A 13,412-nucleotide genomic window follows, 5' to 3' on the forward strand; every position below is an offset into this window, starting at 1 on the left:
TTTGAGCTTGAACAGGGCGTTGGGTGCGTGTGTTTTGTCTCCGGGTGCTCTGGCAGAGGGTGGACAGCCGCCACTGCTGGAGCCCCAGGAGCACCCATGGAGCAGAACCGCTCTGGGCTCGCCTGCAGCAGGGGAGATGTGGCTGCAGGTGGCAGAAGGAGCCTCTTCAACCCCACGGAGCTCCCCGGTGCCCACACTCGTCCCTCAAAAGCCCTGAACAATGGCTCCTTTCTCCCCTACTTAGGGACGGAGACGGGCATTAAGGGGCAGCAGGAATGCAGGTGGCAGGGCCCAGGCACCCAGCGAGGGCAGGAGGGACACGCTCAGCCCGGGGTCCCCAGCACGGCCCTTTCAGCGCTGTCCTGAGCAGAGAGGAGCTGCGGGCAGCTGCAAAGCCCAGGCGCCGTGCGGGGACCCCAGCAGCGGGGTCCCTGGGGATGGGCTCCCAGCAGGACGGGTGCGAGCACTCGTTCCCCTTTAAGACGCTGTTTCTCCGTGCCAGAGCCTGACCTCGGCATCCTCAGCTGAGCTGGATTAACGGGGCGAGGGGGAAGGGGCCTGCGGAGGGGACTGGGGCTGCCGCCGCCTCCCGGGGCTCCCCGCACTCCCGGCACGGCGGGCATGGCCCTCGGGTGGGCTCCGGCGCTGGGCTGCCGCCTGTAGAGCTGGCACTGCCACCTCCTCGGGTGGGCTCCGGCGCTGGGCTGCCACCTGTAGAGCTGGCACTGCCACCTCCCCGCCCCACAGCGTGGAGCAGGGGCCCCCACGCCGCCCCGGAGCCCATGGGGACAGCTGGGGAGGAGCGGGCGGTGGGGCTGGGGGGCACAGGGCGCTGGGCAGGATTTTAGCCAGGCTGCTCCAGGAACCGCCCGCTGCCATGAAAGACTTCACCGAAATCACGCTTTGCCCCGAGGCTCTGGACGGCAGCAAGGTAGGGCTGGGGGTGTGGGTGCCGCTGATGGTCCCCTCGTGTCCCCGCTCGTGTCTCCCGGCGGGTCCCCAGGGTGCCACCCGCTCTCGCTGTCCCACAGACCGAATTCTGCAACCCCGTTTTTGAGGGCGAGGAGCCCCGGGCGGCACCGAGCGCGGAGCACCCGCCAGACAAGGATGGGACCGGCCCCGCACGGCGCCGGGACGGCCTCGGTACCAGCCTGGGGGTTTGTACACGGCCCCTGCCCATGGGGCTGCAGGAGCGGGGCTCTGGGGCTGCTTGGGGACACATCGGGGACGTGCCCAGCGAGGGCTGAGCCACCCTCGGTACCAGCCTGGGGGTTTGTACACAGCCCCGGCCCATGGGGCTGCAGGAGTAGGGTGCTGGGGCTATTTGGGGACATATCGGCACCGCGGGGACGTGCCCAGCGAGGGCTGAGCCAGCCCTGCAGGGAGGTGGGGAATGGTTTAGCAGTGCTCTGCCCGCTGTTCTCGCCTCCAGGCCAGCAGCTCTGGGCACAGGTGGGCTGGAGGTACCGCGCCGACTGCAAGTTCACCTGGCTCTGCGTGGCTCTGATGAGCACCATCCTGCTCTTCCTCATCGCCCTCCTGCTCGGCATCGTCATCCACCGTGAGTGCCGAGCCGGGAGGTGGCTCTGGCTGGGGTGGGGGACACAGAACCGGCTCAGAGGGGGAGAGGGGCACCCAGAGCACGCCCCGGGTCTGCCCGCTGTGGGGAGAGGGTGGGATCTCCGTGTCCCCGGGATGTGTCCCATCGGTGTGAGATGCCCGGGCAGCTGCACACCTGTGGGTAGGGTGGCAGCACAGCACTGGGAGGGCTTCCTGAGCCCCTTCCCTGCACCGCAGCCGTCCCTCCCTCCCCGCTGGGGCTGAGCAATCCCCGCTCTTCCCTGGCCACAGAGCTGACGTCCCCACACCCACCTGGTGCCCCAGCCACGGCCCTGCCCGCCCGTGGCACTGCCACCACCGCCACAGCACCCATCCGAAGGGACCCCCCGGCCCCCAAAACCGCTGCCACCCCAACCGAGAGCCGGCTGCCCACGGCCCGCACCGCAGCACCGGGTAAGAGCCGAGCGGGGCAGCGTTTTGGGGTGGGGCTGCCCTGCTCCAGCTCATGCCCACGCTGTTGCCTCGTTCAGCCTGCGGAGGGACCCTGCGCGGCCCCGAGGGCTCCTTCAGCTCCCCCAACTACCCCGGCCCCTACCCCCCCAACGCCCTCTGCATCTGGCACATCGAGGTGGGCGCCGGCCTCGCCATCCAGCTGAGGATGGAGACGTTCAGCGTGGAGGGCACGGCCTCCTGCCTCTTCGACCGCCTGGAGCTCTACGAAGAGCAGGGCACCGCTGGCACTGCCCCTGCCCCAGCCCGGGGGAGCCCGACCAGGTAGGGCTCCTCACACCTGTGGAGCGTCGCAGTGTGGGGGCAGAGAGCGGTGCCAGCCCTTGCTGTGCCCCCAGGTTTTGTGGCAACGTGCCCCCCCCGACCTTCAACTCCAACTCGAACCGCCTGCGGGTCACCTTCGTGTCTGACAGCAGCGTGGGCGCCCAGGGCTTCAGCGCCCGCTACCGAGCCGTGCTCCCTGCAGAGAGTGAGTGCCCCGGCCCAGGGCACTGCCAGGGTCCCTCCCTGCTGGCAGGGAATGGGGAGAGCCAGCACAGGGAGGGGAGGGTGCCCGGCGGAACCCCCCCTCCAGCGAGGGTGTCTGTGCTGCGTGCAGAGAGCTGCGCCTGGGACGAGCACCTGTGCGACCGGGGGCTCTGCCTCCAGCTGGGCTTCGTGTGCGACGGCTTCCACGACTGCACGGACGGGAGCGACGAGGCCAACTGCAGCCTGAAACACAAAGGTGAGAGGGACAGACCCCCACCCGCAGCCCCTAGACCCCCCCACCCACAGCTCCCAGACCCCCCCCCACCCACAGCTCCCAGACCCCCATCCGCAGCTCCCAGACCCCCACCCGCCACCCCCAGACCCCCACCCACAGCCCCCAGCCCCCCACCCGCAGCCTCCAGACCCCCACCCACAGCCCCCGGCCCCCGCGGCACCAGGGATGGGTGGGAGAGGGAGATGGAAGGAAGGGAGAGGGGCAGGGGGAAATCTCTTTGTGTGTGTGCGTGTGTCCCTCCAGAATGTGGGGGGCCGCTGACGGCCTTGGAGGGGCACTTGTCCACCCCGAACCACCCGCAGCCATACCCACACCAGCAGGTGAGAGAAGGGGCGCTGTGGGAGCGCGGTGAGGGTGAGGCTGGGCAGGGAGGAAGGCAGCCCCGGCCCCAGGGAGAGCTGGGGGTGCCCCTGCCCAGCTTCACGGGTGTTGCCGGCTGCCCCCCCGCCCCGCAGCTGTGCCTCTGGCAGATCTCGGTGCCCCTGGGCCACGTCATCGACCTGCACTTCCACAACTTCAGCCTGGAGTCGCACGAGGACTGCAGCTTCGACTTCGTGGAGGTGCACGACAGCGCGGGCACGGGCACTGCCAGCCTCATGGGCAGGTACCCGACACCCCCAGTCCTGCTGTGCCACCCTGGTGACACTGGGGCAGTGCCTCACCCGGGGAAACTGAGGCACGGGGCTGGCTGGTGGGGAGGAGCCGCCGGAAGGCAGGGGCTGGGGAGGTGCTGGTCAGCCCCCTGAGCCCATCTCTTGTCCCATGACCTCGCAGGTTCTGTGGCCACCAGCTGCCACCCGCCCTGACCTCCTCGCGGCACGTCATGACCGTGCTCTTTGTGGCAGACGAGGGAGTTGCAGATGAGGGGTTCTTTGCCACCTACCAAGCCCGCAATGCCACAGAGAGTAGGTAGCCAAGTGGGGGCAGAGGCTGCTCAGGGTGGGTGGTGCCACCTCCATCTTTGGGGGGCTTCAAGGCCAGGCTGGATAAAAACCTGGGAAAAACAGCTCTCGTTCCACAGCTGGCCCTGCTTGGAGCAAAGGGCCCCCAGGGCCCCTTCTCACCTTGTTTCTCACCTGGTTTATCCTATAACATCACAGCAGTGGGGTTGGCACCTGGAAGGGCTCACCTGCACAGAGGTGTGATCCATGACCCCAGGGCTGCCCCCAAATACCCCAGGGAATTTGGAATCTCCCTACGCTGGATCTGCCAGATCCCCTGGCCAGTGAGCAAGACAGGGGTGGTCAGCATGGGAGCACAGTGGCTCCCAGCCCTGCCCTGCCCTCTCCCCTTGCAGAGACCTGCAGCCCCGCAGAGTTTTCCTGTGGGAATGGCGAGTGCCGGGCGCTGGAGTCTGTGTGTGACGGCTGGCACGACTGCCCCGATGGCACCGACGAGCTGAACTGCACCGGGGTGTCCTACCCGGCCTTCGGTGAGTGCCAGCACCCCTGGGTGCCCCGCTCAGCACCCAGCCCGCCCTGAGCCCAGCTGGCACAGCCGGTGGGCAGCCCTGCCGCTGGCACAACCCCTCTCCCTGCGGCAGGGTCTGTCTGCGAGCCCGTGGAGGTGGAGATGTGCCTGGGGCTGGGCTACAACGCCACCTCCTTCCCCAACATCTGGCTGGCCATCCCGGACCAGGAGGGAGCCGCCGAGGTGCTGCAGGACTACCAGGTGAGCTGGCCGGGGGCTGTCCCCACACTGCCGCGCTCCGCAGGTGTGAGAGCTGCCCTCACCTGGTGCGCCGGCCTCACACCGCTGTCCCCGCTGTCCCGCAGACGCTGATGGAGCTGGCGTGTTATCAGCACCTCCGCCTGCTCATCTGCAGCCTCTTCGTGCCCAAGTGCACCCCAGACGGGGGCGTGCTGCAGCCCTGCCGCGCCGTGTGCCTGGCGGCGGAGCTGCGCTGCCAGCAGTCCCTCGGCCTCCTCGGCATCCTCTGGCCCATCAACTGCAACATCCTGCCCGACTCCAGCGACCCCGTGGAGTGCTTCCAGCCCTGAACCGGCCGGAGGAGAGCAGCAGGGGCTGAAGCCACCCTCCCCACCCCAAATGTCCCTCCTGTGCTCTTCCTGAGTAAATACCCAGCTGTTGGGTGACCCCTCAGCTGCTCTGGGGTCAGCCCCTGTGCCCAGTGCTTGGCTTGGTGCCTGGATGCCACAGGCTTGCCCACAGCTCCATCTCCCTATCATATCCCACAGGGAAAGGCTTGTGCTGGAGGGGCAGGAGGGAAAGGGTTAATGTTCCCCAAACGGAGCAAGGCTGGGCAGAGGTGAGCCAGGCTGCAGGGACAGGAGCCCAGGGCTGCCCGTGTCCCACAGCCCCAAAGCCAGCAGAATAAAACAGCGTGAGCAGCTGACAAACCCAAAGCAGCAGGTGACTCATTTGGGGTCTGTGTGTGGGTGCTGCCAGATCCTGGGGAAACTGAGGAATGGCTGGAGGGAGGGAAGCCAGGGATGGGGTGGGGGATCTGAGCAGGGATGGAGGGGCACAGGGGACACTGCAGGGGACAGTGGGCAGCTGGCTGTGCCCTCACTGGGCTGGGGGCTTGCAGGGTCCCAGGGAGATGGATGGGCCTCAGAGGGGTCCACTTGGTGGCCCCATGGTGCAGGGAGGGGATCCTGTGCCATCAAGAGTGGTGGCCTTGCTGGCTGTGCTGGCTGTGCTGGCTGAAGGCCACCCTGGTGGCCACAAGCCTGGCAACACCCATGGCCACAAACCAGTGTCCAGCTGGCCAAAAACAACAATCCCTTCACACCTTGGGGGAGAGGAGAGAGGTGGCTCCCTGCCACCAGCCAGCCTGCCCGTGGGTGTCCAGGCATGGAAGGAGCACTTGGCAACGTCCCCAGCTCCACTGCAGGCTCTGGCACGGGGAGGAGAGAGCCAGCAATGCCATCGTGTTTCCCACTGCCCTGAGCACGTGGAGAAATCCCCAGCCTGGCTGGGGTCGCCGGGCTCAGGACCCACTTGTGCCAGTACCGCTCTGCCCCTGTGCCCAGCACGGACCTGGCACTCCCACCCAGCCCGGGGGGTTTGAGCCCACCCAGCTCCTTCTCTCCCTGCATGTCCCAGCTGCTGCTGGGCACAGGGACGTCCCCAGCCGCAGGCCCGCCCCTGTGGCCAGCGTGTGACCGTGTCCCTTGGACGCACCCGGCGCTGGAACGAGTTAAAGGCAGGCTGGGAGTGCCTCGAAAGCTTCGCCGCGCGCTCGGCGGTCCCTGGGGCCGGCCCTGCCTCCTGGCACGGGCACAGACGGCTCTGCCTGCCCTTCCACCTGCTCTGCACGCTCAGCCCAACGTGCTGGGACTGCCCAGATGGATCCTGCAGCTTCCCCTGCGTGCTCCCAGGGCTGGCACTGCCGGGTATGGTGTGTTCTGCCATGCCTTGGCCTCAGCTTTGCTGCCAGTCAGGGCACCCTCACACCCTGAGAGCTCCCTCTTCTTTCTGCCACTCCATCTCTCTCTGCCTCGCTGGATTTCCCCCCTTCAGCTTTTATCTTATTTCCTTTCCCTCTGCTGCCTGTTTTCCTTGTTTTGCCCCCCTCCACCCGGCTGCCCAGCCGTGTCCAGCTGAGGTGGTGCCCAGCCTGTGCCTCCTCTCCCTCAGCCGGGCTGTTTGCAGCGCTCTCCCTTCCCCCTGCTTACAGCACTTCCGACATCACGGGATTATTTTTCTTTTTCCCCTTGTCTTGTAGCTTTTGGCTCCCAAGGCCCTTGATTTCCTTTGGAGTTTGGGAGGAGAGACGTGGGGAGGAGGGGGGGGTGGAGAGGCTGCCTCTCTTAGGGCCTTCGTCAGAGCCAAGTGGCCAGGAAGAGCCTCAGCCCTTCCACAGCGGTGAGCAGCGAGGTGAGGTCCTGGACTGGAGCCGCGGGATCACAGTGAGTGGGGACACCCAGCCGGGGGCAGCTGGGACTCCCTGCCTTCCTGCCTCCGGCGCCTGGGCGGAGGAGAGACACTTTTCTCCTCCTTTTCTCCTCCTTTTCCTCTTTGTTGCCGTCGTGGAGGGGGAAGAGAGCAGCTTTTCTGGGTCAAGGCCACGGGGATGGGGCCAGCTCTGGCCCTGGGGCTCAGCCCTCGTCGTGCTGCTGTGGGAAGGGCTGGGGGCAGCCCGGGCAGGGGGGTGGTCCCGGTAGGAGGGTGGTCCCGGGGATGCTGCAGCCGGCCGGGGGTGGAGCAGAGCCGCCGGCAGCCGGGATGGTGCCAAGGGCAGGGCCAGACACGGCCCCGCGTTCCCCGAGCTGCCGCCCCACCACACACCCCCCCCCTAGAGACAACAACCCCGCCCCAGGCACGCTCACAGCTCTCCAGATGCCAGCCATAAATCCCCCTGCCCGTTGCCCCATAGCTGGGCATGATGGGGCAGTGCCCACCCCAAAGAGCCCCCAGCCACACACGCAAAGGCGCTGCCACAGCCCTGGCCCTAAATCCACACCCCACACATGTCCTGAGCTGCCTCGGGGCTGCAGGAGGCTGTGGTGACACATGGGCCATGGGGATGCTGTGGTGGCACATGGGGGCCATGGGGTGGCTGTGGTGGCACATGTGGGGATGCTGTGGTGGCACATGGGCCATGGGGATGCTGTGGTGGCACACAGGCCATGGGGATGCTGTGGTGGCACACGGGCTATGGGGATGCTGTGGTGGGACTTGGGCCATGGGGATGCTGTGGTGGCACACAGGCCGTGGGGATGCTGTGGTGGCACATGTGGGGATGCTGTGGTGGCACACGGGCCACGGGGATGCTGTGGTGGGACTTGGGCCATGGGGAGGCTGTGGTGGCACACGGGCCATGGGGATGCTGTGGTGGCACACAGGCCATGGGGATGCTGTGGTGGCACATGTGGGGATGCTGTGGTGGGACATGGGCCATGGGGATGCTGTGGTGGCACACAGGCCGTGGGGATGCTGTGGTGGCACATGTGGGGATGCTGTGGTGGCACACAGGCCATGGGGATGCTGTGGTGGCACACGGGCTATGGGGATGCTGTGGTGGGACTTGGGCCATGGGGAGGCTGTGGTGGCACACAGGCCGTGGGGATGCTGTGGTGGGACATGGGCCATGGGGATGCTGTGGCAGGTGCAGGCAGCACTGGGGCCTCGCTGAAGGGAGCAGCCCAAAAGGTAATGGGGAAAAAGGGGGGAAATGTCCCCTGCTGACCCCCCACATTCCCTGCCAAGCAGTCCCAACCCTCCTCGCTGTGGTCCCCAGAGCTGTGATCCTTCTCTGCCCTCCTCTAGCCCCTCCAGGACAAGATGAAGCAGCTCTTCCTCCTCTTCCTCCTCGGGCTCATCAGCAGGTCCTTGCAGATCGAAGACAACAAGATCCCTGGGCTGTGCTCAGGGCAGCCGGGCATCCCAGGGACCCCGGGCCTGCACGGGGGGCAGGGTTTGCCAGGCAGAGACGGACGAGACGGCCGGGATGGAGCCATGGGCATGCCAGGGGAGAAGGGTGACATGGGCCCTCCTGGTAAGAAAGGAGAGATCCCATCTGGGGAGGGGGATTTGCCATTCCCTGCCCGTGGGGAACACCCCATGCCAGGGAGTAAGTGCTGCATGCTGGCACAAATTGCCAAACGGAGAATGAACCCTGCAGAAGCGCCCCTGCCATGCCACCACCACCCCTTGGCCCTGCCTGTGGTGCCCCCGTGTTCTGTAAAACCAGCAGCTCCTTGTCACTGGGGAAGCTGCATTGTCCCCATCCCCAATGCCACCCCTCTCTCCCAGCCCTGCTTTAGGAGGGACCACCATCATCCCTGACCTGGCTCCTGGGCTGGGCTTTCCCCCAACCTGTGAGAGTTTCTCCAACGATTTGTTGATGCTGAGTTAATCAACGCACCCAGCCCTCCCCGCTCGTGCTGCTCCCCCATGCGGTGCCCTGCTGTGGCAGGGAATTGCTGTAATTGGGACTGGGCAGGAGGGGTGGAGGAGCTGTGCTGGTGACTCCGAGGTGACCCTGTCCCCCTCTGCCTGCCCCAGGAGTGCCGGGTCCCCGCGGGGAGGTGGGCAGCCCCGGCGTGGACGGGCTGCACGGTGAGAAGGGAGCTCAGGGCGAGTGCGCCGTTGCTCCTCGCTCCGCCTTCAGCGCCAAGCGCTCCGAGTCCCGCAGCCCTCCCCTGGCCGACCAGCCCATCCTCTTCGACGTGGTGCTCATCAACGAGCAGGGCCACTACGACCCGGCCACGGGCAAGTTCACCTGCGAGGTGCCCGGCCTCTATTACTTCGCCGTGCACGCCACCGTGTACCGCACCAGCCTGCAGTTCGACATCATCAAGAACGGCCACTCCATCGCCTCCTTCTTCCAGTACTACGGCAACTGGCCCAAGCCCGCCTCGCTCTCAGGGGGCACCCTGGTCCGCCTGGAGCCCGAGGACGAGGTGTGGGTGCAGGTGGGCGTGGGGGACTACATCGGCTTCTACGCCAGCGTCAAGACGGACAGCACCTTCACCGGCTTCCTCGTCTACTCCTACTGGCAAAACTCCGCCGTGTTCGCCTGAGCTCACCCTCGGCTGCGGGTTCGGCCCTTCCCGGAGAGCGGGACCCCTGCCCTGCTCGGGGCGCAGGAACGCTCCCTGTGCCAGGGCGGGGATGGCGGAACACCCCTGGAGCAGCGCTGGGGCAGAGCTCGCTGTTATTTCGGGCACCCCCAGGGCAGGGCAAGCCGGGCTGAGCGGCCGGGGGCCCGGCCCGGGGGTGCTGCCCCATCCCTCCCCTCAATAAAGCGCTGCTCAGCTCCGCGTGTGCCGCCTGCCTGCTGCGCCCCGAGGGCGGAGGGGGCTCCGCAGCCCTGCCCGGGGGCTCCGGGCCTGGGCCACCGTGTCGGGATGTCCCCGCAGGGCCAGCGAGAGCCGCTAGATGGTGGCATCGGCGTCCTTGAGTGGCGAGCGCAGCGCTGTGACCGCCCCCGGCACCTCCCGAGGCTCGGGAGCACCGCCGGGGTCCCCCCGAGGACCGAGTCCCGGCCGATCGAGGGTCCCCATGCTGTCAGGGCCACCCCGGGGGGAGCGGATTGCCCGGGGCGAGCAGAGCCACGGCTCCGGGGGTGGCCCTCGGTCCCCGAACGGGGCTGGCGGAGCCCCCCGCGCCCGCCCCCCGCCCCAGTGCGAAAGCGGTGACCCGCCGCTGGGAAAGGTCGCTATTTTTAGCAGGGGAATGAAGAGCTTCCTCATTCCTTGCCCAAAATAGGTCCCTGAGGGGACCAGCCGGGGAGGGGGCTCTTGGCCAGCGGCCGAACCCCTTAATGGGCTTGGGACGCTGCCCTGCCCGGCTGTAGGGCGCCAGCTGGGACCGGCCCTTCCCAGCCCAGGAACCGGGAACACAGCCGGACAGCCACCCCTGCCCTGCCCCGGATCCCCCATTGTCCCCCGTGTGTGCCGGACGGACCCCCAGGAGGGCAGCTGTGCCCGTCAGGATGGGCAAACCCCGTGTCCCTGCTCACCAGGGGCTGCAGCAGCTGGCACCGGCCGTGGGGACACCGTGTGCCGCCCCGTGCCACCCCAAAGGCACCCCCACCCTGGCACTGAGGACCACGGGCACATCACTGCAGCCTGCCCGGGCCACCCCCGGCCCGTGGGGACCTGTGGAGGCGCTGGGTGTCCCTTTTGGGGGGCAGGGGGACTCTGCTGCAGGGCAGCCCCGGGGCCGGGTTGCAGCAGAAGTCTCTGTTTGGGCTGGAGATGGCTTTTTCTGCAAGCAGAGCTGCTCGGGGGGCAAACAACGCCGCAGAGCAGATCGATGGCTATTCTGGGAGGAGGAAAGGGAATTCTCTGGACGAGGTGGGTGGGGGCTGGGAGCATTCCCTGGTCCCTGTCACCGTGTGGGGAAGAAGGCTCAGCACAGGCAGCCACAGCAGTTCCTGGGCTCTGCTGCCTTTGGGATGCTCTTGGCTGTGTGGACACTTAGTCTGGGGTCAGGGGGACCCCCTGTGAGAATGTGAGGGTGTCTGCTGCTGCCTAGGGAGGATGAGGATGAGGATGAGGAAAAGGAAAAGGAAGCCACAGGAGACTTTGACAAGCTCCTAGTAAGCTCCAGGTGCTTTTGATGAGCTCTGCCAGCTTCCCCGAGTTAGGAGAGCTTGGAGACCCCATCCCAGCAGAGCCCAGGCTAGGGAGGGGCCAGCAGCCCTCAGCCAGGCTAAGAGAGGAGCCTATATAAGAGCCAGGCTGAGGCCTCAGGTGCTGAGTGCAGCTTACAGAGGCAGCAGTTGGATCGTTTTGTTTCTTTTGAGGTTTTTGTGGTTGCTTTGTGGGTTTTTAGGAACAAAAATAAACGTCAGCACCTCTTTGCAGAGCAGCACTCGTGTCCTTGGCAGTCCAAGGTCACCTGAGGAGGTCAGCAGGCACCAGAGATTAAAGAGATCCATAGGATCGTGTCTGAGACCCTACAGCTGCACATGGGAACGCCCCAGTGGTGAAGGGTGGCCTGGTGGCTCCTGGCAGCAGCAGGATGGCTCCTGCTCCACCCAAAAGTTTGGTTATGGCCCAGGTTCAGAGGCCTAATCGCTGCCGAGGTGCAGGGAACACTCTCAGGCATCTTCAGGACTGCTGAGCTGGTAAGGAGCCCCTTAACCTGGGAATGGCAGGGGAGGGACAATCACGTGGGGGTGGGCTGGGCAAGAAAAGGACCAAAAAAAGGCTCAGGAGAGCAGACACGGCTCCTTCAGGGATGTCCTTGGGATAGCCCCATGTCCTGGAGAGGTGTCCAGGAGGATGAAGGGTCAGCTCCCCCAAACTCAGGCCCATCCCTACGAGCAGGGGTGCGAGGTGCTGATCAAACCCCGCCATGGGCTGCTCAGAGAGGCAGGAGAGCCTCCCCCTATGGAGACATTGGGAACCCTGCTGTCCCCAGACCCGAGCACGCTGCTCTGGGCTGGTGTCCCCAGCAGCCTCAGCCCCTCCGTGTTGCCTGCGAGGCACCGGGGTCGCTGCTGAGCCCGGGCAGCTGCTGGGGCTCCCTGTGCTGGATCAATAATGAGAGCCCAGGCTGGTTCCCACAGCATCCCAAAGGCTCCCCGTGGTTCTGCCGCTGATCCTCACCTGCTCCCTCCCTGCCGCCCGGGTATCATCCCCGCTCCCGCTGTGCCCATCTGCGCTCCCGGCTGTGCGTCCCCTCCCTGCTGGCAGGGGACCGTGCCTCCTGTCCCCAGGCTGTGCCGAGCCGCTCATTAGGGACGGGGAGCCGCAGCTGGGCTGACAAAGGGATTTCCCAGCGCCTGGGGGCTCCTGCTTTCAGCGGGCTGCCAGAACCCACCACCCCAGCGCTCCTAAACCGGGCTCACCCGGCAGCAGCACGCTCCTCCCTCCTTGGGGAAGGGTCTGGGCGCTTTGATGAGCTGAGAGCAGCCTGCTGGGCTGTGTGGGACCTCCCAAGCATGTTCAGGAGCAGGGAATTGCCCGAGGACTCCAAATCTTCTGTCCCGGAGTGGCCCAGACCCGAAGTGCCAGGGCAGGCAGGGCTCACGGAGCTGGTCCATTAGCACGGAGCCCGTTGCATTTTCCTCCTGCAATTGCTGGCTGTTGGAGCAGAGATTGAGCCAAGCGTGTGCAGGATGGCTCCCGGGGGAGGGCTGTGTCCTGCACATCCTGTCCTCGCTGGGAAAGCTGGGCTGCAGTGGCCCGAGGTGGCCGAGCACCCTCCCCATCCCCTGCCGGGGCTGCCGGGCTGGGAGAGCCTGCCTGGGCAGGGTAGGGCAGACATTCCCCTGCTGATCCCACCTTCCTGCCCCCTCTGCAGCCTCCCCAGGGGCCCAGCCAGCCTCGGGTCACACCCTAGGAGCATGAGAAGTGCCTCAGTTCCCCACTTATCAGGTATCTGCCAGCACTGCCCTCCTCCCTGTGCCTGAGCAGGTATCTGCCTCTTTCTGGCCTCCCCTCTCTTGGTTTCCATCCTGATTGAAATGAGCCACTTTGCTGGCATGGCCCTGCCAGGGCAGGGCAAGCCAGGACTCCTGGAGTCTCTGCCCATCAGGGTCCTGAGCCATTTTTCCAAACAATTTATGAGGATGCTGGGGAAGCAGAGAGTGCTTAAAAGCACAAAGCAACCTGCCAGGAGCTCAGATCCGAGCCAGGGAGCAGCTCCTTGTGCAGCAAATGCATCTGCTCAGGGTAACCCTGAGCCTGCCACAGCCTTTCTGCAAGGCAAGACCCAGCCCCCTGCTGCCTCCATCCCTGGGACAGTCTGAGGCCTCACAAATGTGCAGGAACAGGAAGGAACAGGTCCCAGCACGTTCCTGCCAGCCTGGAACACACTGGGAGCCCCAGCCCCTCCTCCCTGTCCCCAGGTGTGGTGTATCCACAACCATCTCCTCTCACCTGGGCTGGCAGAGCAGGAGCTGGGGGCTGCCAGCTCTGAGAAGCCCACCCAGAGTGGGTTTGGGCGTGAATTCATCTCCTGGGTGCTGGATTTTCCCCGGCTCCAGGGTATCCCACAGCACTGCTTTTCTGGGGGCAAACACCCCCGAGCCTGCAGGTGATGTTGACCCTTTGAGGGGAGTGATGGGCTTTGCATGGAGCCCAGGGGTGAATGTAGGAGACACAAACACACATTCCCCCAAAAAACCCTTCCCAAGAACGAGGCAGAGCCCAGC

General features: G+C 66.0%; 2 protein-coding genes across 3 annotated transcripts; both read left to right on the plus strand.

Moving 5' to 3' along the window:
- Nucleotides 1–877: 877 nt before the first annotated feature.
- MFRP (membrane frizzled-related protein) lies at nucleotides 878–5,086 on the plus strand. The gene is made up of 13 exons (XM_066564554.1): nucleotides 878–931; nucleotides 1,032–1,143; nucleotides 1,433–1,561; nucleotides 1,852–2,013; nucleotides 2,091–2,334; nucleotides 2,409–2,539; nucleotides 2,669–2,794; nucleotides 3,077–3,153; nucleotides 3,289–3,437; nucleotides 3,608–3,738; nucleotides 4,131–4,265; nucleotides 4,377–4,504; nucleotides 4,609–5,086. Exons 1-13 carry the CDS (start codon nucleotides 878–880, stop codon nucleotides 4,831–4,833), a joined length of 1,803 nt encoding a protein of 600 aa, XP_066420651.1. The 3' UTR covers nucleotides 4,834–5,086.
- A 1,502-nt stretch (nucleotides 5,087–6,588) lies between these two features.
- C1QTNF5 (C1q and TNF related 5) lies at nucleotides 6,589–9,564 on the plus strand. Of its 2 annotated transcripts, none has more exons than XM_066564523.1 (3): nucleotides 6,589–6,676; nucleotides 8,069–8,297; nucleotides 8,807–9,564. In XM_066564523.1, exons 2-3 carry the CDS (start codon nucleotides 8,084–8,086, stop codon nucleotides 9,322–9,324), a joined length of 732 nt encoding a protein of 243 aa, XP_066420620.1. In that variant the 5' UTR covers nucleotides 6,589–6,676; nucleotides 8,069–8,083; the 3' UTR covers nucleotides 9,325–9,564. The 2 variants fall into 2 exon arrangements, with proteins under 2 accessions (XP_066420620.1, XP_066420619.1); XM_066564522.1 differs by having other exon boundaries at nucleotides 6,608–6,708.
- The last annotated feature ends 3,848 nt before the right edge of the window (nucleotides 9,565–13,412 follow it).

Source organism: Molothrus aeneus, chromosome 22 (assembly GCF_037042795.1).
Source record: "Molothrus aeneus isolate 106 chromosome 22, BPBGC_Maene_1.0, whole genome shotgun sequence".
NCBI lineage: Eukaryota > Metazoa > Chordata > Aves > Passeriformes > Icteridae > Molothrus > Molothrus aeneus.